The sequence below is a fragment of the Zerene cesonia genome, chromosome 1, assembly GCF_012273895.1.
Source record: "Zerene cesonia ecotype Mississippi chromosome 1, Zerene_cesonia_1.1, whole genome shotgun sequence".
Taxonomy (NCBI): Eukaryota; Metazoa; Arthropoda; class Insecta; order Lepidoptera; family Pieridae; genus Zerene; species Zerene cesonia.
Genome location: NC_052102.1, coordinates 104,060 through 130,658, shown reverse-complemented (window position 1 = coordinate 130,658; position 26,599 = coordinate 104,060). Strand labels below are relative to the sequence as shown.

Genomic DNA, 26,599 nt, shown 5'->3' with positions numbered 1-26,599 from the left:
TTTGTTTATGAACCGCTTCTTTTTTTAAATAGCATATTCATATGTACTTATGCCAATTCAAGCAATGATTTATTGTAAAAAGATTATTTTCCAACATAATTAATATAAATCGGTACTGATGATACCTATGGAATATATTATTATATTTTCTTATCTATATTACAGCTAAAATCTGGCAAGTATATTTATAACTTTATGTCAGATTATGAGAAGAGTTCCTTTGAGGTTATCTTTTGATATAATACTATTTCTTATTTCTTGATAAAAAGCAAACAATTAAATATTGCGTTAAACTCTATATACTCGTAATCTCAGTTAAGAAATAAAAACAATGGATTCACTTTCTACTGGTTCTTTGAGCGGGGTTCAGAAAGAGGAACTAATGGACCAGGTTAAACAGCAAATAGCTATCGCTAATGCTCAGGAACTATTAACTAAAATGTCGGAAAAATGTTTTAAGAAATGCATCTATAAGCCTGGAACTTCCTTGGATAATTCGGAGCAGAAGTGCATAGCGATGTGCATGGACAGGTACATGGACGCCTGGAATCTAGTATCTAGGACTTACAGCAGTCGCATTCAACGGGAAAGGAATAACATGTGAAAACAATCAAATCGGTTTATGTTTGTAAAGTGTTAAGCTAACACAGTGCTGTAAATATAGATGTCTCAGTAGTTCCAGAACATGTTAAAAATTGTGAGTTGCGACTGTATGTTGTTATGTTAAATAAAGATAATTTAGGTTGTGTAAGTTATTTTTATTTCTAATCTTAACAACACATATGTACAAATATGAATAATAGAAAATATTGTACAAAAACAAAATCTTGCATAACACTTTATGATATTTCACCCTTGAGTACTTTCTTTCTATACAAGTAAAGCTTTTTAATCCACATCTCTTTCAATTCATCTGGACTCGGTATTTCCTGAAACATGAAAAAAGAAATACAATCCTGGAGAAGCTAGCAATGGCATGATTTCATGAAGTGTAATTGAGAAGCAAATTTTTTTTAATTCTCTTATATTGAAACCAAAATGGAAATGGAAATTCAACTTAAATGGAACAATGATCCTCACAGTAGACAATTGTTTGTCATGACATTGCAATACTGCAAAAGCCATTACCCATAAATACTAGAAACCTTTGTCAGCCTTTTATAGTAATCTTTGTAAAGCTTTGTTGTTTGTGGAAGGAATCTATGTGAGAAGCAAGTATATGGTAAAGGATTTTCAAGGATCATCCAGATGCAGATCGTATTGTCGTGCCATATAAGTTTTATGAAGTTGTTTCCTTAATCAAATGACCTGATTCAAAAGGTTGGCTGGCTTGGTTCAGGGGTTGTTCAGCAAAATATGTTTATCATCTGATGAGCCACTATCTGCTTGAAAGTATGTTTAATCAACTTTATCCGATTGGAAGGAGGATAACTTTAAAAAAGGTGTCAATGATGAGTGCAGTTCTAGGGTAGTTATAACCATGAGTGGTACTCCCATTTTTTAAATAGAAAAGCTCTTAGAAATCAAAAATTTTTTAATGGATTTTAAACGCAATTTATTTATTATATTATTAACCCAACATTTCGAACACTTTACAGCAAGCGTGGTCACAGGGAGACATCATCAGACTGGGGTCAGTCTCCCCGTAAAAGGTTTTTAATTTCTGTATGTATAATATTCGCATAAAATCAAACACTAGAAAAGCTCTATTAATAGTTTAGGTTGAGTACAGAAATATTAATGTGTTGAATGGAGATGTCATCATAACCTTTATAATAAGGACCAAACTTACATCAAAATTAATAATAGAATCTTCCATTTTTGGTTCTATCTTGGCTTCTGGCACTTTAACTGTTTGTGCATTTAGATCAATGACTATATTTTGCGACTGTTTCTTATTTTTAGATGAAGTAAAGGATTTCTGAACAAAAGAGTCACTGTTGAGTTCATCCAGAAGGTTTCTATCATGTATTGTAGGCATGTCTTCCTTCACTTCAACCTCTTTGTAGTCATACGTAGGCAACTTGGTCATGGTAAGTCCAGCTGCCTCAGCAGCTTTGATTGCTTTCTCAACTTTGGTGTCTGTATCATCAAGATTTACTCTTTGTGTTTTGGGTTCTGTAAAGAAGCAGTCAGTTATAGTTTTGCAATATGGTTTATGAATTACACTCATACACAAAATAACAATCCAAAGCATTATATGTATATAATGAATAATATTGTATCAATAGCTATATTTAGCTATTGATACAATATTATTCATTATATGCTGCATAATTCCTGACTGACAGGATGTGGATATGAGAAAATGAAACAAAAAAACTACCTAAATCAAATGAGTTAGATCTACTTTTGGACCGTGAATGCCTTTTATGTTTTTTGTTGCTCTTGCTGTGGTTGCGTGAACTGGATCTCGATCGCGATCGCTCTCGGGAATATTTAGATCGTTTAGACCGAGATCGCGACGAAGACCTTCGCTTAGATTTACCATCATATCGATCCCTAGATACACTTCTGGAATAGCTTCGTCTTCTATGCTTCGATCTAGATACCGAACGTTTCCTTCTGTGGATATTTGATTCAGATCGATCTCTTGACCGTGTACGTCGTTTATGTTTACTCTTTGATTTTTTACGTTCGTATGATGACTCCGAACTGTAGGATGAACTTCGCTTTTCACGGTACCGGTTTCTTTCACGGTCCCGAGGCATTGTATTGTATGTGTAGTATTGTGATTATTGAATCGAACGTTAAGGCATTATTGGTATGTGATAAATAGATCGTATATTACTCTAACGTCATAAATATAATCCAATAATAACAAAAGTAAACAATTTTTTAAGATAGGAAATTACTAATAACTAATTTGTCAATGAAATTTTCACCAAAGCAAAGACCAAATCTGACACTGACAATTACTTTACCGATGACACGCACATCACAGCTTATAAATTTAAATCAGTACATAAGTGTTGAATCTATGATTTTAAATACCTTTATATTTTAAGCGTGGTATCTAGGTGTATGGAATACGAGACCTACCAGAAGTTTATTCAAAATTAAATTACTACATAGTTTTTTATTATTGAAGTGTATTGTTTTTTATTTTCACGTTTGAAAAAAAAAATATCTTCTTCAAATTTGAATTTGAAATTGTATTTTTAAAACTCTTCAACCATTTAAATAATAATAAAATAAAACTATAAGTTTATGTACTACACCATACCAACTGACGATATGCGTGACACGGAACGTCGAACAGGGCAGCGACCACAGTGGGCCACAGTCAGTCGGCCTCGATGACGGAATGTGTGAAATTTTATGATGGTGAACAACTGTGTTTTCTTAATTGTGATTTTACAATTCTACAATGGTGCTTTGCTTAACCGTTGATTTAAGTGATATGCATTCGTTGTTAATATTAATAAAATACTAAGACTGATTATTGTTGTAGCACACTTGAAGTGTCGAACGTGTTTGTTCGGATCATTGACATTCGTTGTTTCGTTATAATTTTTATACCGTCGCGATTGTTATGTTTATGCCCGTCCAGTGTGCTTTTGTAGTTCCCGGTAAATGGATTAGACGTTTCTGATGTTTTCGAACCCATGGAGAGACAGGAGCGGACTTATGCCAACATGGAGGCGACAGATTCTGTGGATACAAAACAGGTGAGCTTCACAACGGTCTTGCTGCCGGTCAGTCTGAACTGCACTTGTTGAAAACATATGACCATGGAGTACATGTATAGTGAATCAACATTTTATCGAAACTTGACAAAGAGTTGTAGAACCTAGAGTATGATCTTATGATGGTGATGACAAATGTTTTTTTTTTGTCACATATGATAGTAGTTATTGGAAATTAGAATGTGGTATTGAGAAATTATGTCACCTTTTAATAATGTCTGTACAAATAGAGGCAAGTGTGGGTGAGGTTAGCGCTACCCACACTCCCACTGAATAAATTATTGGTGTTCAAACATTGTGTGCCATATGAGACATATCAGATGCCATTGTCTCTATATAAGAACTGTAATTTTAAATTTATTAATTAGTTTATTTCATTCATGTTAGTAAAAATTATATTTAATTTTGTCTAGCTATGAATGTAGAATTCATTTTTGGTATTAATATGATTTTTTATGATACAAACCCGTTCATCATTTGAGGTTTATTTGCATGAATTTTGAACCAGCTTCTAAAATATTCACCACATTCTGTAAAAAAACATATGACAACCTATTAAATCAATCTTATCTATTGCTTTCATCCTTCTTCATAGTTCAGACAGAATCTTAAAACATGGCATTAGGCTGTAAATGAATTCTCGATTGTATTTAATTCAATGGTTTTATTGATTTACTAGTTGGCATGTCTCTAATTTTTATTAGCTTTGATGCAACAAGCATTATAAATCCAATTGTTTTGTTCTGAAGTATGTGGTGCCATTATAATAGGTCCACACATTAAAAAAATGGAGAAATGAATAACTGCCTCTAAAATGTTCTACTCATTAAGCTATCACACCACATTGAAGACAAGTCATACAGTTCTATGTACATTTATTGTTAAGAAATTTAAATTAAATACACTAAATATCTCTTTTTATTGAACAATAGAAAAAACTAATGAAGAACTTAAACACCAAAATATTTTCAACTGAAACATTTCTTTATTCTTCAAGATGCACTTTTACATTGAGATAACATAGTTTTTACATTTATCAGTAAGCACTGCCTACAGTAAAGACCTGTCAAGAAACTCTGTAGTTGCTACTTTAATATCACATAAACGCTTCTGCATTTATCTTATCGTTTAGGGGTATGAAAAATAGATGTTGGCCGATTCAGACCTACTCGATATGCAAACAAAATTACATTAGAATTGGTGGAGCCGTTAGGAGTACTATGATTACTGACATTGTGACAAAGGAATGTCATATATATAGAATATCATAACAATCATGCTTAAGAACTGTCTTGTGGTTTATAAGCAACAATATCATACTTACAATAACTGAAAAGTATGGTCCGATCATTAACTAAAAACATTTTTTACAATACAAAAAAATAAGATTTTTATATAATACTATACAACATAAACAAAACATGAATGGTCAGATTTAAAAATCAATAGTCGCACAATCATGTACAATTATTCACCTATTTAACCAAATATTTTAATTGATGTTGGTTTCAAGGTATGTATAGGTAAAACAGCTTATCTTTGCTTGGCAAACAATGGCATAGGCAATAGGCATGGTAGGGGGCGCGGCGCGCTCGCGGCTCGCGTCAGTTACTCCGCGCTCGGCGCGCAGACGGCCACGCGCTCCACGCCCCGGCGATGTCGTCGTGATCCCAGTGCTAGTGTAGTGTTCCGCCATGGTAGCTATGGTAGCCTCCGCCTCTGGATACGGCACTCTGCGCCGATTTCTGAGTGCTCCAGAAGGCGCCGACACGAACAACCCTAGTGCAGTACCCAGCGCCTCGGTAGCCGTCTCGGTAAGCGCTAACTTGTGACTTAGGTCGTGCCGGGCATGTGTGAATTGTGAAATGTCTCCAGGTGCGACCGCATCGTGACTGGTGATGCCCGAACGATTTGCATTTGTATGTTGAGACTCGAATACCGGTATTCTCGGGCCTTTAACGAAAACGTGAATTGATTCGTAACCCTGCAAGGTTTAAATTACGCATACAACTTCCCACTTCCAACAAAATTCATTGATGTTTACTCCTACTTAAACTGAAAATTATAAATGAGTATAAAATTGATCAGTGACTATAAGTATAGATATTTATTCCGAATGAGTTTACACATCTCGCATTGTTGTGAAATCACATTCGAAGACAACCGCTACGTTACGGCTTTCCTGTCTCTGTTATAATTGTCGTGTCGGTTCCGTCCGAACTTTGCGGTTAAAAAAAGAATTATAACATCAGTTTGCCTAATGAGAGGTCGACGACCCGGCTTTCCATTTTAATGTCCCACTCGGATCGATGGCTGCGGCCTTGGTGCGAGCACATGGTGTGGTGCGGTTTTCTGTAGATGATGTCATGCTCATATGGTCGGGATGAGCAGGAACGGCGCGGCCAAGGTTGGGTCAGCAGACCGTGGCAGCTCACGGCTCGCTGGGCCGGCCGCGAAAGGAGTTCATCGCTACTCACTAGCCAGTTGCCGACCCACATTGCAAAGCGCTTTTTGGCTTTTCAATTCGCCACCTTTCTGATTGAAGAATTCGTTTGGGAAATTCAATCCCCGTCTTAGTATTAATGAAAATGACTTTTAAGCCTATCAGGAACTAAGATTCGTGCGAGTGTCAGACCTCACTCAGCGGGTGTCGATACTCAGCGAAACCGTGAAGTGTCCGATCGATCGTCGTGATAAATACAATTGGAGAGTTGAAAGCTTTGTTCTGAGCACTTGCCTTTCCCACATAATAAGCACATATTTCTTCTACTAATATTTTCACTTTCGTCACAGCGGTTCGGCGTTATCACAAGTCTGTTTTAGTAGCGACTTAGCGCTAGTTTTACAGCTAATCAAAACTTTGTCAGGAGAAAGTAAATGCTTCTAGCTTATTAGTATGAAATTGCCTGAGTTAGTTTGTTTATTTGTTACGCTTTCACGCTTAAACTGCTCCGCCAATTTTGATATTATTCCATATCCAACATCCATGTATGAAATATATTGTTATTATAAATAACAACATATTTAATTACAATAGTCGACTTCGTACCCATAAATAGTAGCTGTGGCACATAATATATAGCCTATGTCAGTCAGTGAAGTAGCAGCTTTTCAATGGTGAAATAATTTTTGAAATAGGTCCTGCAGTTTTCGGTGAAAACGCAACAAACATACAAAAATACAAAAGTTTCTTCTTTATAATAGTTGTGTATATGTATTTTATAGAGTATCTTTTACTTCTTAGAAAGCTTTTTTTTCTAATTACCTCGGATAATTGAAAATTCTATTAAACACTTGAAAGTTTCAAGCAAGGCACAAACGGCCATGGTTTGAATTCCAATGGATTAACGTGTGCTGCAGCCTTACAAGTGTAATAAAGTATCGATTTAATTGTACATCAAACAGCAATTGTATAGTGCACAGCACTGGGCTAATGGTAAAGTCGCATCTCGATTCACCAATGTCCCGCAGCTGCGTATGCTGGGTTAACAATGTGTCTAATAAGTTCACTGAGACTAGATTATATATTTGTGTAAAATCTACGTTTCAAAGCACCTTGAATGACTCGCTTACCGAGCGATATATTTCCTGATAATGTACTTAAGGAGCAAGACGAAGGTCTTAGATGCAAACGAGATTGTCGTTAGAATTCCAATTAGGTATAAAACGTATTAAAATGCGATTGCCTTAGAATCACATCTAACTGTGTACACCCAAGTTAGCGCTGATTCATTAGAATGCCTGGCTAATGGTCACCTTGTAACTGCTAGCCCTTTTCGTCGATTCGTACGTTTGTCCACGTCTCTGGCAATGTGCTTTTTATGAACCATTTGTTTCTTAAGACATTGTTGCCATAATCGCCTTTTATTGTTTATACACAGCGAGCTGCCTCCGCCTCCCACATGCACCGCTCAGCGAATCGCTCAGTAGTGACGGATTGAGGTGATTCAGATTACTCAGAAGTTCAGCTATCTAACAGTAAATAATAATTCCTTACCACTTCTTGGCAACAACGGCCTTTCGATACACTATTATTCTTTGCTACTTTTCTATAGCTACTTCATTCAATGCAAATGATATATATAAGAAAGTGGTGTTAGTTATACTATTTATAACTCAAAAACGGATGAACCGAAGAACACGGACATAGAATAGTTTTTATCCCGGAAATCCCACGGGAACGGGATCCATGCGACGAAAACTAGCTTTCTTGCGGCTACGCGAACAATGCCGCGGGCGAAAAGCTAGTTTGAGATATTTGTTGTTCACCTATATATTTAAATTGCAAGAGCTTCTTCAAAATTCTTGTTGTGTGTAAAATTATCAAGAATGCTTGATAAGATGCATTGTTTCTTGACAAAGGCGAATTTCAAAGTGAACATTTAAGGCAGCTCGTATCGTGGTTCCGGCCAAATTTCCGCCCACCGTCGTCCTATAAGGTGTGGGCCTTGTTACTCGCTAACGATATGTAGGCTCATCTAGCTCAATATTTTTATTTAATATTGATGTTAGCTCCGACTGTTTATTGATAATATTTGAATCATTTTAATGGATTTTCCAAAATTTAAAGTTGAGTTTATTGTTCACTTTAATGATTATTTTAAAATTGATTTAAAATATAATATTTGTTACGTTTTATTTATGTACTTTTAACACTTAAAACATTTTAGTGCACGATAACAGACATTAATTTATGTTTATAAAGTAAGTACCTATTCCCATTTGTTATTTATTTGCCTTGTAGCCATTTAGTTATTACGTAATCTCTGAGCGTTTATCGATATCTTAGCATACCAAGAAATGACGTCACTTTATCACACGAAGGTTTAGTGGGATAGAGATACGTCGGTAGATTGAGGGTCGACCAACAAGCACGAGTTCGTCAAATATTTAACGTAGACGTAAATCGGGTAAAAATAATAAATAAATTAAAATAGATAAACAAGTGTTCACGAAGCGTTTTTGTTTTGTTTTGTAATTAAATATATAATTTTTAAATAAAAATAGATTAATTCATGCATTGTTATTATGTTTTTAATCATTTATCGTGAAAGAGTAGGGTCTGAAACGTGTCATAGTCACTGTTCTTATAATACGTGACGAATTTACTAATGTTTAGATTCAGTATCATTGACCTCTTATCATTTCAAAACATTATATATATATACTTTACATATACCCATATTATATACTTTATATATACCCTTGTAAAATGAAGCATTATTTACTGGTTGTCAATATCTAAACGCCAACGTAGAATGTGATGTAACCCCAAGGCGTTGCGAAATGAGAAATTAGCATAGGTGCGGAAATACGAGGTCGGTTTGCGTTGCGAGCGCTTTGTGAAGGAAAGCATTCAGGAGTGTTGCGCCGAGCTCTAGCGCTCGCGGATGTTCATACAAACACACTGTTTCTTATACAAACATTTCCCCTGAATGCCTTTTTTCTTCTATACAATATCTTAAAAGAGTATTTTACTAAAGTATTCATTAAAGAGTAGGTTTCATCATTGTGTCATTGAGACAAGCCCGATACAATCTTTTCGGTTGATCATGTCCAATACTCCTGTATAAATAGAAACTGTGCCTGTTGGTAGACCCTAATATTGGGAAACGATATCGGTACATGTGCATTAACTAATAAGAATATAAAATTACCTAGACGGGGGACCAAAGAACATGACAACCAAGAGTTTTAGTTAAAAATAGTTAACAAAGTGCATGGGAGTGCGCAAACATGTTTTGCTTGTTTTTGTGTTTTGTAATGTGTCCCCAATGCATACATTTGATTCGCGTGTCGTGGCGATGAAGCTGCGATTGTGTAAACGAAAGATGCATTTTTCTTGATGACCTCAAAAATATGTTCTGGCTTGTAATCGCAATGTGCTTTTAGTGAGTTACAGACTTTAGCCACGCTAGCTGTGTACACAGCCGACCGACACCGACTGTAAATCAGGAAACACGACGTCAAACATCCTGAAGTCGTTCCGCATAAAGACATACAGCCAGTCTAGAATTTAGACAGGGTTGTTTGGGTTATGTACGTAACTAGCTTATCGCTCGCGTGCACTTCACTTATCGGGAAGCAGCCGTTCCCCGTACAAGATTCTGACATAAATTCGTCCCTTTGGATTTTTACAATACATTTCTATTGTGTTCATACAGTTCTGTATAATAATTAATTTCATTTAATTTTCAAAACAGAATTTGCATCTGTACTTAAATTCATCAGCGATTTTTGTTTATAAATGGTTCATACTACATGCACATTCACTAGAGCACTTGATGGTAATGAATTGGTGACGCGTCGCCTCATAGTGCGTATTATGTTTATGTTTTTGTATTATAGTAAATTGTAGGTAAAACTTCCAAGTGCATGATGAAAGGTGCAATGGAATTTTTGGTTGCATTTTCTATTATGATTTGTGTAACGAGACAGCGGATAAATCGCAGACCTCTGCTTTATCGATTACAATACACAAATAGGAGAGCAGAACTGTATTGGGTACACATAATAATTACTCGATAAGATATCAAGATCAAGGGCTACACGGACTTAGATCGACCAGGTGGAGCCTGTCACGCAGTGGATGCTGTCTGACGAGATAACCGCAATTTCTCGAGCTCGCGCCGTGACACGTACACTGTGATTAACTGATATTCTTTGTTGATGTGTGTTATTTATCTCAAATAGTCAATCATCAAGTCATATCGGGTATATTATCTCTACATAGTTTGATTTGAACGCGAAAGTTCGCATTAAAAAAATCGCGTTAAGTAGGATATTTATAAGTTGCAAAGTATCAATTTTCGTGTTTTCCGATTCTCAAGAGTTGTTAAAAGAAACAAGTTAAATATATGCGTTGGAATAAATCGGGATTATATTTTTCACAATTTCCAATCGAAAAAAAATGTATTAAAATATTATGACGTCAGTGAAGTACTTTTAACATTGTTGTTGCGCCAAGTCTCTCAGCCCATACACTAGATATTTCGTCATGTTCCCGACTAGACATACTCGTAAATGGTCGGCACTTCCAAATGCCATGCGAATCGCCACTCGGAATTACCAGCAATATTCGCCTCCGTGGGAAGAACGCTCGATTGAAAAGTAACTGTAAATGGACCAAATTAATTTAAAGTAATTATATTCTAACAACCATGAACTTTCAATACAATAAAATATGAAAGTGAAATATAGAACGTTAGACGGAAATGTTGAGTATTTTTTTATAATATGTATCGAAATATTTATTTAGAAATGATGCAACAGGTTCTTGGGTACGTATGTGCACAAACTTGATATTTTACTTCCAATTAGCTGACGGTCGATTTTCTTTGTTGAAATTGAGTTTGAGTATAATAGTCACTACCCCAATTTTATAATTCTGTCTATAATATCTGTCTGTTTTTTCTTCTTTGCATATTTTTTAAACAATATCTATAATTTAATTTGGTTTAGCCGTTTTACAATGATGCGTTTACGAACCGTTTCTAATCGTTTGTATTAATTGCACTAATTAAATCCAAATGCTAAATAATAAAACAATGAAGCGATTTTATAATAGCGAGTATAGAATAAGAATATTATAAAACATTTTTATGCTATAAAACTAAAAATTAAAAAAAAAGAATATAAAACTTGTATAAAAGAAACAAATAAAGGAGCGTGCCTTATCCTGATCGGCGAGCTCATTTATTCATTCCCAGCCAGTAAATCACGCATTAATTATTTAGACTATGAATTAGGTATATTAATTTTAAATTATTTAATAATTATTGAAACAAAAAAAATAATCTTGTGCCTGGAGAAGGTTTATGTATGTTTAACCTAGCAATGCGGTGTGCTGTATTTCTGCAGCTCATGTATTACTCTGGTATATAAGCAACAATTTAATAATTGGCAGTGACCAAGTATGTTCAAATCCGTTCACGCTTTCGCATGACGGAGTGGCAAGTATACATACATGTATCTATAGACCCATCCATCTTTACAAACTTTCGCATATTTACAATAGCAGGAAGGTGGGACTGTTTGTGTAAGTTTATAAAATCATTCCATCGTGTATCTTGAATATGCCGAGAGATCGTGCGTCACAAGGATACGGATGCAGATTCAATGTGATTGATTTAAGTACAACATGAACAATGAACATATCTTGAATTCTCTGTGATACATTTTTTACTAAAATTTTCTTCCTATCACTGAATGAAGACTTAACTAATAATTTGAATATTATGTAACGATATACAATGAAGTTAAGTATCCTATCAACCTTGTTGGATTCAAGTGTAAATAGTTTAAGTAATTTTACACCTACTTAGCATTTTCGGGTCATTGCTGTTTCACGCTCTAACGTCAGCACTTTAGTTCTAATATTTAAAATTTATTTGAATTATTTATTAAAGATGTTTTCACGATTTTTGAGCTCCTATCTCACTTCGTTACCTAATTGTCTTTAAATTAGCTATACTTGTATGCTATCATATTTATATAAGACGAGTCAGTCGTATTAAAAGCTAAATTACAATCGAGTTGTGCAGAGGCAAGCGCAATGCAGTTTCATTCAGAAGTGATTCTAATATTGTATGCCATATGGCGATGGCACCAAAGCATAAATTCTTAGAAATGTGAATTTATGAGTGACACTCCCAGGTCCCGGACGGTGTCCAACATTGTTATACTGTCCGAGACTTGTATGCCGAGCTAACACCACACCACGCCGCCGTGACTTGAATATTAAAGTTACTGTGACTATAAGTATTACTTTGGTTTCGGTATATATATGATTTACTATATTAAAGTGGCTGATTCTTTAGCAAGTTCTGTGGCTATGAATGAGACAACATGGTACACTGTGATCTGAGTTGGAGGCTCAATAAAGTCATCCTGAATTTATGAGATAGGAATGTTAATTTCGCTACGTACCTATTATGCGTTTTTAGTGGAACCGCCCGCAGCTGTTCCGAATCATTGACGTGTGATGTAAGAGCTATTGGCACATAATATTCGCCATTCTATCGACTCGGAGTTATCATAGACGTAAAAGTGATTATGAAATTATTTGCACTTGTTCATTCCCTTCGCGGCACTTTCACCGAGATAGCCTGCTGCGCTCTTCGCATTTCAAACTCATAGGTCTTAATAATACAGTGGTAATTGTTTTGCCGACGTAGGATATATAATTAGATTGAATATTCTACTAATTTCTTAGTTTTGATTAATAAAAGATAACGGTTCATTCTGTCGAAATTGTTTTGGTTATTGTTAAAAGAAGTCTGTTTAATATCTCAAATAGGAAAAGAAGTACGTGTCTATAATGTTATCATTTCCTGTTTCGAATTTGCCAGAAAAAGAGAGAAAGCAACAGAATATTATCGAGAGATAAGGTAACGAAGTTATCGCCCATCGCTGGAACGAGTCGTTATCAAGGAGCGGGTGACGCCTGCGGAGGCGACGTCACTTACCTTATGTTCTGATTGATGCAACTGTTTACTTCACTTATCATTCTGCTATTTGGTTATCGTTGAATTTATTTAATAATCGGATGACAAATAGGTACTCGTACATACAATATTCGTTATCTATTATAAATTGCATACTTTTTGCTATTATAACCACAAACATTCTTCGATTTATTTTTTTTATCATTGTTGTGATTAAATACAGATTAAAAGACAAAATATTAACTTCCACTAAGGTTTAAAATGGTTCATTTGTAGGTATTATATAATAATATATCATTTTATTTATCACAGCTTCCGTAAATAAGTGTATTTAGTCGTTGTTGATTTTTTGCAGAATATTTAGCAGTTAAGTTAATCATTATTCGAGGTTGCGTGGGCTTCATATTTATAGATGTCGGTCATTATGACTTCATCGGATCATCCATGTTGACGTTCCTACGACTATATTTTACACGTATATGTTTGTGTGTAATTGGATTGACACGCGAATTATGTAACGTTTTGTATAAATGCACCATCTTTAACTGAAAAAGAGATAGATTCACAAATAAACAATTAAAGTTAGTTTTGAACGAAACTGTTTATTTTTTAATTAAAGATAAAGTTCGCGCAGGAATTTGTTCGGCGAGGTCTAGGTCTAATTATCTCTCACTTCCTGCCGCAGATGATTGTGCAGCCATTAGTTCCACTTGCCGTGAAAGCTGCTATGATTCGCTATTATCTAAACTCGCCCTTGAACTGACAAATCCACTTTTGTATTATTCAATGCCTAACGTTGTATGTGTTTTCGTTATTCAGAATATTTTAATTTGTAAATAAAGTTCTACTTCTACTGTTACGAACGGCACGGCAGTTTGATAATAAGCCCATTGTCTTTTTAATTAAAACATTTTCACAAAGGAAACTCCTCACCGATAAAGTAAATATTTTTTATATCCATAACGCAGTATGAAATGTTCTATAGGCATACCAATTATGGCATGACAAATCAGTTTTAGTCCTTATTAGGTTTAATACTACATGTTTAACCAATTGTGTTCTCTCTCGCTCCTAGATTTCAAGATCATTTAGCTTAGTTTCCTATATACCCTTATTGGGAAGAATCTCGTTCTGCGGATTATCTGTAAAGAATCCGATCGCTTAGAGGCAGCGGACAAGGTGACTCCATATGAGGTCTGATCGATGAATAATGTACAGTGCGTCGAAGCGCGCCAAGCTCTTTCCTCGCTCGAGCTTGTTCTCCGAATTTGGGAAGACGACATCTCATTTTTCTGTTTTCGTCAAATCTCTTTTGTGTGCATCGATACTTTAAATATGTGATTTCATTAAGTTGTCTCGTACAAGGTTTGGTCAAGTTCAAATTAAATTGTAATCTCACAATGCTTAATAAATTTTTTTACTTCCTATTGTTGCACTGGGAACGAAATATACTTCTATCTGTAAAACAGGATGCTGCAATTGTTAAATTTAATAAAACTTCCTTATTGCAACTGATCCAAATTTAAGGAATAGCGAAATGAGTACACCGTCGGTCATAACGTTTTATAAAATGTGGAGATAAGGTAAATACTGAGGCATGTGCGGCGGCGCGTGGCCGACAGACGACGATATATTGCTAATTAACTTCCATTTTGTATGATGCGAACTTTAATGAAATCAAGACATCCTAGGAAAAAAGCTATGGAATTGTTTATTGCCCTATGGGATAAGATTAATAGAAGCGCATTGTTTCACAAGACCACTGATTAGCGGGACTACAACGGGACGCGAAGCCGTGATAGATAGAACCGGGCGGCTGGAGCGTGTCGGCGGCGTGGGCGCTCGGCCCCAGCAGTGCGGCAGCAGCGCGGGGGCGTCCGTGCCAACGCACCTTTCCAGTTCAGATCGCGGCACCGCGAGCCTGTCTGGAACGGTTGTTGATGTGCCTAGTAACTGTATTGATACTCTAACTTGTTATGCGTGCACAATGCCCGGCTAATTCTCAATATTTATGTGAACCGTTACAATTTTAATGGTCGGCCATTTTTTTTGCATTCGTTGTTTGAGTTCTCGATTTAACCGAGTGTGTTCACTTAGGCAACGCATTGAGTCATTTCCCTCAATGCAGCGGCCAGATCAGGTATTACTTTATAAGGCGTTGTATAATGTTGTGACCTGACACCGGCTGGCGGTCGCCGTGCCCTTTGTTAGCGCGTCAAGCACTCGTTGGGTACAAACTGCACACCTTTTGTCTCAAGCGGGTACATGACAATGATGCTATTACAATACTCATCTTTCATTACATTAATCCATTGCAGACTCATTGTTGGAATTAACTTATATAAGTCCCCTTTTGTTTGTGCGGCAAAATAAGACTCGATTTCCGTATCTTGGATTCACGTTTTGAATGCACTACTTGTACGTACGTACGTACAGCTGTATTACTTTTAAATATTCATTGTTACCGAAGAAGCATACATGATAAAAGTGGAAGAGAAAGGACAAAAAATAAAGCGCACATCTACAACATGCTTAAAATATAATATACATGCGTAGGTACGAATTTTAATTGTACTAAATTCACAGATAGTCTGATTAGGCTTAATACTAACACCTCCAGAAGTGCTAAACGGTTTTCAGTGATCTTCGCCAGCATATTTATTGTTACCTTAGTTAGTATGTTAGTAACTGTTACCTTAGTAGTATGTTACTTTAATTATCTTTGAAAAGGGGCAGCAGCCTGGGCTTATTGGCGCCAAATGTGAAAACGCAAAGGAAATTTAAAAATAAACGATCATGTTGGATTATTGCGGAAGAGAAGAGGTCCGGCTGGAGGCTGCTGAGTGCTGGCGGCGAGCCCGCGCGCGGGGCGCACGCGGCGCACGCGGCGGCCGGCTAATTAGGCGGCAATTAACTAGTGTTTGGCGAGAGTTGTGCCCGCTCCACTTCCTATATGGTGTAGTTTTGAAAGTAAATGAATAATCACAATATCTAAATTGTTTGACTTATTTATGATATAAAACACGCCATACGCAGCATTTTTTATAAAGGTAAAAAAAAACTCCTTTTATTCATCTCCACACTAAAATTCTGAAATGATTCTTGGAATTTATGGCTTATGCAATTTTTTTTCTTATATCCAATATGTCGTGTGAGGTCTAATCGAGAGCGTTTGATAACAAACTTTCAATGTTTGTTTACCACTGCGGTACAGTTCACATAACGCATGTACTCTTGATATCAAATTAATAACGTGCATTTTGTTGTTCAGTATCAGTACTTCATTTTATTAACAGTTTTATAATTTTGGGCTACCTTAATAAAAGTTGTATAACAATCACGTCCAACCTACATAGTTCGTAAGGAACGGAAACAGTAAACATCGGATAGTGCATCAGGGGCGAGCATCAACAAATCACATCAAACAAACGAGTGTCAGTTGTTTATGATGTTCGTTTGATCGAGAGCGCTCAAGTGGCTTCCTATTCGGGAGTGTCTCTGCAATGCCCTATTTTTAACTGCCGCGGCATGCGCCACGCGCCGACCTTTCTGTCTTATGATTTGTTCAACATCTGATATTCTTATTAATGACTTCCTAAGACATTGACTTCAAATCGTAAATGGCTGTAGTCCTTCATTCCAATCCCACTGAAAACTTATGCGATTGAGATGCGAATTCGTTTATGATGCCGACTTGCTTATTTGTAGCTAAAGCCTGTTATTTGTTGGCTATAATCTTGTAATTGTTATTTTATATTCAGCTTACCAAAAATAATCATATTTTATGTAACGGTAGAACCGGTCATATTATGTAAGTAGCGAGAATTAGGTTAGAATTTTAATTGAGGTATAAGTTGCGTGCGACTTTTTCAAGACATTTTATTACACCGATCGTGTAATTCCTTGAAACAAAAACTAGCTCGGCGGACAGCGCTCGGCAGTCAATAGTGCATGTTCTGAACGAGCTCTATAAAATTAATAACCCGTGGTCAAGACAATATTGTTTAACTCTGCATGTGTCGCACAGCGTTGCGTGTAGGCTCCGGCGGTCGCCAACGCAGGTTGCCGCTGGCGCAATACGCACAGAATGTCTAATCTCTCCAATCTATTCAATTTAATTCGACCTCGAGCACTAAATTTCTTGTTTATGATAAACTGAGATGTCAGTTTATTAGGAATTCTACTACAACACGATTAATCACGTTGCATTATTGGTTCATGGGATAATGCCCTTTAAAAGAAAAATAGTAAAAATGCAATGATTTGAACTACTTGCCATAAACTTTGTAATTTTACAACATTATGTTTTGATTTTGATGATAAAGTGATCTACATCATATGTCCCTTACTTGTCCGCACTCGTCTAAATATAATATTATTGTTACTCAATGAATGTGACAATCATCGCAAATTGGATCAATGGCTTTTCAAGTACTGTTAGCGATTTGATCATCAATAACGTTTATTATCTTAAAGATCTTGCGGTACGTAGCGTATTGCGAAACTTTTATGTTAAGGTTATATTTTAATTACTAAACGTTGAAAGCCAATATTTTGGATAAACTTGAATAAATATCCCTATCAGGCCCGATAAATATTAAGAATATTTTCAATGCATTGATAACACCCGATAATACCGTTTATCGTATGACGGATATAGGTGTCTGGTATCTTTGCAATGTGCATACCATTAGCTTGAAATTTTTAAGACTTTTGTATGATTGTGTGTATTATGAGAAGAGTAAACTAACGTATGTCGTTTTGTTCACAGTCGAAGCAGCGTGCTTCGATCAAATGGTTGCTCTCGAAGGCGTTCAACAACAGGGTACCGGACAATCTTCAGGAGCCGTTCTATCGGGATCATGAGGTTAGTTGGAACTATTTTATCATCATTAGCTTTCTCTTGGGAGTCAGCGGAACGTTAATGATTTGTTTTCTGCACTCTACATCTATGGATACGAGTCGAATAGTGAAAAGTACTCGCTTGCAGCGGGAACTATACAGCTTTTGATATATATATTCTGTGTTATTTATGTCACATAACACGACGCGATGTGCAAATGACAAATAAGAAAAAAGTCGCTTAAAATATTGAGACAGCTTATAGCTTGATACTGTTATCAAAATTCAAAACAGTAGCAAAAGATAAAGTGTTAATGACCTCTTACCTTATTAGAAATCTGATCATAATTGAATATTAGTAACACGCTCCGGTGGTTCATTAACATCTTGTAAATATTATTTGTTGACTGTTATTTCAAAGGAGATTTATTTATTAACCAATTCGCAATAACCGTGCCAGTACACCGCATATACATTCAGGAAATTTATTAAGTTTTACCAATTTGTCTGTCAATCTGTATGTTCCGTGCGGATACTTGTTGCTCTTATATCATGAGTTGCTTGCATAGTTATTCAATTGTAATTAACGTACCACAGTGATTTTACTTTTCATTTCGCTTTTCGAAATATTTTCAAACCGCGCATATTATTTCAATGGCTTTATTCTTATCAAGTTTTGATATCCCTTTTCTGATTCATGTTTGAACATTTTTTAAAGCTAATAGTAATTTTAAGCGATCGCAATACTCACCGGGAAGTTGTGTTTAAGTTTAATGTGGACAGTTAAAATTTCTAATTAATATTTTATAGATAATGAGTAGAGGTCAGTTAGGAACTTACTGGGATCATATTCTGTCTAGCAGACGGAGTGCGCTTGAGCGGGAATAACAGGTGGTCACATAATATGTTCATTGCTGCGCTCTTCCAACAATTACAATTTGGCTTATGTTTGCCAGAACGCCTATTTAAAAAGACATCGATCTTCTGTAGCAACAACAAAGCACAAACATCACGAGATGTAATAATATAGTATTTTACGATTACCCTTGAAATACGATCATGTTATTCGCAAAGCAAAAGTATAACGGTATCGATCCGATTTGTATGGCGGCATGGTGTGCGAGCACGCAAACTCGCTCAGTGCTGATGGCATGCTGAGAGGAGCGCCCGCTACGTGTGGTTGTAGTTGTGATGGGACGCAACTAGGTGTGTACCATGTTAATATTCGCGGACGTTCGTGAGGTATGTGCCCTATTCCACTCACGGAACATCTTGGAACTACACTGTACATGTAATAAACACCCGTGGCTTAGCTAAGTACCTACTTACTTATATTCACACGTGAGCTGCATTTTTCTCTGACATATTCCCAAGATCATTCATCAAAAGATATCTCCCATTCCCCATCCATGTCCTAATTAAAAGTGTACACTAGTTCTGTTTGAAGAAGTACGTCGTAAATTAATCTCACCAAAATAAATGTACCTGAATTAGGATTTAATGAGCAGACCGATTGTATTTCGTTTATTTTGCTACTGTAGCGCGCTGTCTACTAGTGGGGAAAACGGTGAGGTCGAGATTGTAATGCACGTATGCGAGCGCTTATAGAGCTGCAGTAAAAATAGTCACCGCCGTTTCCGTCTACGGAAAACGACCGTCTCTCATTCTTGAGAGTATGTGACTCATTCCAATAATTTTTCGAAGTGTCATCTGCAAAAATGGTAGATCAAACTTAACAACACGAATCATAATCTGAGAAGATTTCAAATTAATTATTGATGTTTTTTTTTTGCACCCACCCGAGTAGTCTGGCAAACTATCAAATAAGTCTGCAGTTGTAACTCGGTCGCCAATTGAATGGACCACAGCCACGCGATTGGCTTCGACCAGATGATTCATTGCACTTGAGGCTGCCGTGCGTTGGGAGATCAGCTCGCGGTGCAATGAACTATTGATTCTGCAACATTTAGATCGCCATTAGAAGACGCTAGTATAACCTTATTTGATACTTTGTTTCATATTTGTTATTTAAGAAATTCAAAGGCGTTCAATTTAAAGTTTGTCTGGAAATTTTGTAATCTTGGTAAGATTGTTCATTAATAAATATTACTGTCTATGTGTTTACACAAGTGATACCATGTGGGACATACCATATACATAAAAATATAAAGGGTTTGCTACTTAATGCCAACGAATTTTAGAACAATTACAGAACTAGAACTCAATTCTGTTACAAATGATGATTATGTCCCCGCTCCTCGCTCCTCCCATAATAAATAATAAATATGGCTAAAGAAGCACCAAATAGGGAGCACTATATAGGGTTTTTCATATATCAGTTCCTGAAAGGCACACTTTCAGAGTTATACTGTGTATTGTGCATTATTTGATTCCTATAATATGTACATGTACAAACATACAAACATACAGGTGAAGTCAATTATAAAATCGTAATGAAAATAACCGAATTATTAACTACTTTAATAATTTACTTATAAACTTTTTAAATATTAAAATCATCCATTAAATTGGAAGTATTTTTCAAATCATAAATTATTTATGATGTCAATGAAATAATTGACATGAATGATAATTGTATAAATGGGATATTAGCGGTCCTCTCCGGTTTGACCTGTGCTTACGTTTCTCCCTATAAAGAATCTTTCTTGTGCCATGTGCGTTGTTTAAAAAAATTGACAACATGTACGAGCAGTTTTCGAGTTTTACGCTTAGCAACACTTTAAGCGAATCACTTTTATTTATGTAGTTATCATGACACATATTAAGATTAGCAGTTTAGTTCTACGAGTAAAATCACATGTTTGTTGTCTGCGTACTCAACAATTCCTTTAATAACTAATATTATATTTAAAGCAGGAAAATTATTGTTTTTCTCAATATTGTATATATATATATATATATATATATATATATATATATATATATATATATATATATATATATAATATTGAGAAATTGTCGGATTCAATGTAACCAACATCGGAATACTTTATAGCGCCTTTATTGTTTTACATAGAGGCTATAAAACATATATATATATATATATATATATTTATTCATGTTATCATTAATAAATGTTCAGACGATGTGCGAAACAAAAAGGTCGCGATTGAGAGACGAGGGATAAATCCCGGCGCCTCTCCTTGACCTCCGGCCTCCGCCCGCGGCTACCGCAACGCTATTTGTCAAGTCTCTTTTTGCTCTTTCTGATGTCTTCCTGACGAGCTTGCAATTTCATTTGTGCTGCCCGACAATTTCTATACAATACCTTTTGGTCTCAACAACGTGTAAACTTTCGTATGCCCACTTCCACGTATATATAATGTTTGAATCAATAAAGTTACAATAATTTACTGTGAGTGCCTTTTTTCTGTTCGGATATAAAATAATAGTAGAAAATAAAAATAACTGAATGAGCCACAAAAGAAAATCTGTTTTAAGGTGCTTTAATGGCATTGGGTATAGAATTCATTGCGAGGTTAACAACCCTCCTTTTGCAAGGCTATCTGGAAGAATATTTTTTGTTTTTGTTTTAATTACATACAGTTGTGCACTTAAAACGGATAAAGTTATGAAACATAAATCTTACATGTCTGTCAAAAATTAGCATCACCACAGTGTACTTCAGTTATGTTTTAAAATTCTACATTATTTATTGTATACCCAAGGATATGCAGATGGCACATGTCATGTTGTGATTAGTTACTCTGAAGATGGTGGGGTTCAATCACCCTTAGAAGAAAATGATTAAATCATGAGTGCAATTGGTTTCTTGCGCCTACTATTTTCATATGTTAGATTTCTCGTAGCGATAGCATTGCACAAGATGACTTGAATCCAGCAAACGAATTATATTATCGGTGGTGAGAGCTGCACGGCGGAGTGTGGAGTGTGGAGGCCGGCGGTTTTGTCACAGCTCACAGCTCGCACGCCGCCGCGCACGCCACGCTCTCGCCTCACGGTCAATGAGGTGCTGTAGTCATATATTCCGGAGCCGACTGGTTTCTATGCATATTCTAATACTATGGCGTAATAATACTTAACATTGTGTCGCCGTACAGACGCACATTCCTCGCACGAAGAAGTCTTGCTATTGCATTTTTTTTGCAGTCTGTGGACATAATTAATCTTTATCGATTCATCATTACCACCATTTGTAAACTTAAGAGGTGCATACTTGCAAACTGTTTGATGCATTCATATATTCATGAAAAGTAATATTTTGAAACACTTAACAACAATTGTCATTCGAGATTAGAACACCTTGACCATGACGTTGCTCGTTATTATCTGATAATTGTTTCATTGCTAGTATTTACTGTATGTGATTTGATTGTTCTAAAATTAATTCTTGAAAAACGACGTTTGTTTATGTTAATTACCACAATGACGTCACGGGCGCACCACGCCCCGTGTTAGCAAGGTGACACACTGGCTGCGGCGTAATACAGTCCCACCCTGATAAAGAATTATTATGTAATATTTATGACGCTTTAAATATAAGGGCCCATAAATTTAATGGAAATTTGACTTTTTATTATAGACTTGCATATATCGTGTGGTGGGTATGTTATACAACGGAAAACTTTTTATCGCGTCTTGTTTTGACAACTGCGCCTGTTGATATAACCTACTGAAACGGAGGTATTATAAGGAAACACCGCGCTGAATTCTAATATGTTTTCGATTCCGTCTTATTCTCAGACGAGAATGGTTTCAATGGATCGTTTCCATTATTCAGCATTGTGAGCATAGCTATCAAAGCGTCTTTTCTTAACTCAGAATAATATTCGTAATGTCTCATCACATCATACACAATTCTGATTACAATTTGATATTATTTATTCGTCATCCATTTAATATGCCTTTGACCACAATCGATATTCTCTTTACACATTGTCGTATACGTTCCGCTGTGTTTCTTTTAGGACCCTAACGCGTTTTCTCGAAAAGCCTGCCGTTTAATGTAAGTGACGATCAATTCGAATTGAATTTTTTACATGATTAAACGAAAAAAGTACGTGTTTTGGTTAACATTTGTTAACATTAATACATTTTAAATGATAAAAATATTGAGGTGATATTGAGTTTAGTATTAACACTACTATATGCTTGTACTTGCCGTATATCATTGTATTTATTTAAATAAGAAATAAGCGATATTTACTATCCACCTAGAATGAACACTTCCTAGGCCGTTAGCATATAGTTAAGCTATCGCATTAAGTAATCGCGGAGTTGCTAATATCGAGAGCTATGTGAGTGGAGTGAGTCCCGTTTTTAATAAGGAACGTGACCTTTCTTTGGTCTTAGCTCTAGATTCCACCAAAGCGCTGTATGCTTTGTGTCGCTTTTGGACTAATCGATATGCGCGGTTATAGTTATAGTACGGTGTTCTACATAGTACAATCACTGTTTTGTATATGAAAAACAATTGAAATTAAGTCTCTAAATGGCAGTTGTTTTTAAAAAATTCAAAAATTTGTTGTGTGTTGTATGTTTTAATTTATTAAAATATACGATTAATCTTTTGCAATGAAGACATCATTTTGTTTAAATAATCTTCTTTTTGCTGAAAATACTATGTCTTGCACGGACATTATTTGCACAATGCAGACATACTATGTGCAAAATTTGTTCAGAAGTCGAGCTAGTATTTCGGAATTCGAAAAGCCGTACAGCTTAGCCACGTTACCGTCTACGGAGATGTACACTTTCATTTTTATTGCAATTCAAGCAATGAATACTTTCTCAAATACACACGTGAGGTTACTATTCCTAGCTACTGGTTTACGTTTGATTAATAATGGACCATTTAGAATAATCTTATCTTATATATGTATCTTTATTGAGAAACTGGCTGGGTTGTGCCGTCCACGTGTATTTCTTAATATAGTGGGCAGTGGTTCAGTAAAGTTTGATAATTTTCCAGGATCAGGAGCACCTGAAGCCGCCCATAGTGGGCGGGCTGGCGAGCGCAGAGCTGTACTGCCTGGCGCTGGCCAACATGTACTCGGACCCCAACTACCACAGCCTCAACCACTGGAACATCCTGCAGACGCTGGCGCGTAAGGGCGTGCCCGTGGCCGCACCCGCCGACGCGCCGCTCACCGAGACCGTCCTCATACAGAACAACCCCCTGCGGATGGTTAGTGAACATCTTCCAGCTACAATAAATTACGTGCAACTTTGCTTAAAAAGCGACCAAAGATGACCAAGAGGTTATTGAACATTTCAATTTATCAATACATAGATCATTGTTATGTCTGAGATAATGGTTAATTCATTCAAAGTCGCTCATAGGCGCTGCACTGTATCAAATAGGAGTCGTGCATAAGAGTAGAATGTTGTCTCTAGTGTCCGTATGAATGTGAAATTATTCCGTCGTGTGCAGATTGTTATCGAGTGAAATCTCGTCAACAGCTTATTGTTAACGACTTTATTGCTTTTAAACTTTTACGATGCACTCCAGCTCCGGTGCAGTAGAACATTTTTTTTCATAGAGCGAAAGTTTCCGTTGACCTAGATTAATAAATTTAACGTAATATTGGACTGGGCCAATTGTTAGTCTTCGATTGCCGTTTACCCCAGTGTGTGATCTACTTGGAATAACAAACAGTTCGCAGTTATTAAGTAATGTTGTTATTATAGTTTGCCTAAAGATTAACATCGCTCACAATGTCACATTGAGTATTTCACATTGCGCCGCATCACCTTGTTTGTGCAGCTTATAACGACAGGAACGTAAATATTTATAGCGCGCAGGAACGTTCAATGAATACAGTACTATTATTAACGTAACTGTTAATATAGATTTTATATAGTCTGGTAAAAAGATATGGGAAATAACAATTAATGCAAAACATACAAACAAAAAACCAATGTATGTTTTATCCTAAAGGTCTTATTCATAACCAGCTTCTGCCCGCGACTCCGTTCGCGCGGGTGTCCAAATTTACAAATAACTGATCGTAACAGTCTTAGAAATGACATCAAATCCGGTAATCAAAAAGGTCGCGTTGAAAAGCAAGCACGCTTTAAAATTACGCAAACAATAATAATTCCAATAAGATCGACCGCTCGCATCAAAATTCAGAAATTATATGCATCGCGCGGCATCAAAGACCAATATTTTTGCAGATGCTCTGTAGTTTATATATTTGTAAGGAACCATAATGTCGCGATTCCGACCCGCAATTGCCAAATTTTATTTAAAATGTCACTTTCCTTGCCATTGGCAAAAGTCATCACTCATTGCCTTAATTGAAAAAAAAAATTGTTTGGCACATTAATTATTTTATATATATTTGGGAAAATTTGCTATTGGCAACAAATTGATACAAAAACAAATTATAGCAAGATTTTAGTTAAAGAACGTTTCTGATTAACAATTTCAACACACATCATATAAGCGTAAAGCACACTTTAACTAATGTATAACCTACGATAGACTATTTTCATGAACCGTAAAATTTAAGTCAATTTTAAATTACTGTTAGACTGTCGATGCGCCGCACTATGGTGTAGTTGTCTCTGTAATGAAAATAACATCCCACCCTATATAAAGGTGTTTGTTTATTTTCCTTTATGTAACAATATAGTTCGCTACACTATGAATAGCAAATAAGATTTTCCATTTCTTGTTATTGTTGATTTTTCTAATTCAAGCGAATTTATTTATATAGATAATCGGAAGTGAATGGTATTGCAATTAGCCTCAATTTGCTGCGCGGTGTGCGACTGATGCGGCGGCTCGCGGGCCCGCTTGCGGCCGCCGCGCGACACCCACGCCGGTCGCCAGTCGCCGTTTGCGGTGCGACTTGCGACTTGCCTCTAATGACACTGCTATGCTTAACTGTAGCCGCATTTTATGAGGCCGCGTGTTCCAAATTTGAATCGTCATAATTATTATGTGTGGGTCCGAGTGGGTTTCTATTAAACCACAGTAATAATTTTTTTGTAGCCTTGTATAGCCTATTTTGAAGTTGAAAATTTATGTGTTTTAATAGTGATGTGAATGTGATTTTTTAAGTGTTTTATAGCAAACACGATTATTAATCATACATTATGAGTTATAAAATTGCAATTTACATTATCATAGCGGTAACAAAAATGCGTATGCGTTTCAGAGCGCGCACATGGCGGTGATAGAAGCGCTAATGGCGCTGTACGCGCGCGAGGTGGTGACGGCGGACCGCGTGGCGGCCGCGGCGCAGCGGCTGGGCGGCGCGCCCCCGCCGCACCCCTACACGCCGGAGGAGGGCCTGCTGTGCTGGCTCAACGCCGCCGCCACCGCGTTCAACAGGGCTGAGGTGCGAACCGACTGACATTGAAAACATTCGTCAACTTAATAATAAATACTTATCAAGAGATCAGATATGAAAATGATCGACTGATAAAAACACTAACATGAAACAGCTATGTTGTCTTAAACGATAACCAAATGAATTCAAATTCATCGGTAAAGGTACGGTGTCGTACGCACTGAAATGATGTGTATCACTCGATGCTATTGGAGGAGTTTACACTAGAGATGCCACGAATAGTTGATTGGCCGAATACCGAATACCGAATATTCGGCAACGCTGTCGGCCGAAGCGC

General features: G+C 36.3%; 3 protein-coding genes across 3 annotated transcripts in view; 2 read left to right on the top strand and 1 right to left on the bottom strand.

Annotated features, from left to right (window-relative positions):
* The first annotated feature begins 180 nt into the window (after nucleotides 1-180).
* LOC119829330 (mitochondrial import inner membrane translocase subunit Tim13-like) lies at nucleotides 181-746 on the top strand. Its single transcript, XM_038351803.1, has one exon. The coding sequence runs from the start codon at nucleotides 332-334 to the stop codon at nucleotides 602-604; it is 273 nt and encodes a 90-aa protein (XP_038207731.1). The 5' UTR covers nucleotides 181-331; the 3' UTR covers nucleotides 605-746.
* On the bottom strand, nucleotides 652-2,895 carry LOC119829319 (serine/threonine-protein kinase fray2-like). Its single transcript, XM_038351792.1, has 3 exons — nucleotides 2,327-2,895; nucleotides 1,793-2,118; nucleotides 652-929 (listed from the first exon to the last, which is right to left on the bottom strand). Exons 1-3 carry the CDS (start codon nucleotides 2,709-2,711, stop codon nucleotides 840-842), a joined length of 801 nt encoding a protein of 266 aa, XP_038207720.1. The 5' UTR covers nucleotides 2,712-2,895; the 3' UTR covers nucleotides 652-839.
* A 2,310-nt stretch (nucleotides 2,896-5,205) lies between these two features.
* LOC119830533 (patronin-like) overlaps nucleotides 5,206-26,599 on the top strand; it is a 40,658-nt gene continuing 19,264 nt past the window's right edge. The window contains 4 exon segments of the mRNA XM_038353594.1: nucleotides 5,206-5,503; nucleotides 17,907-18,002; nucleotides 23,931-24,146; nucleotides 26,128-26,316. Coding sequence (XP_038209522.1) covers nucleotides 5,384-5,503; nucleotides 17,907-18,002; nucleotides 23,931-24,146; nucleotides 26,128-26,316 — 621 coding nt within the window. The 5' untranslated portion in view covers nucleotides 5,206-5,383.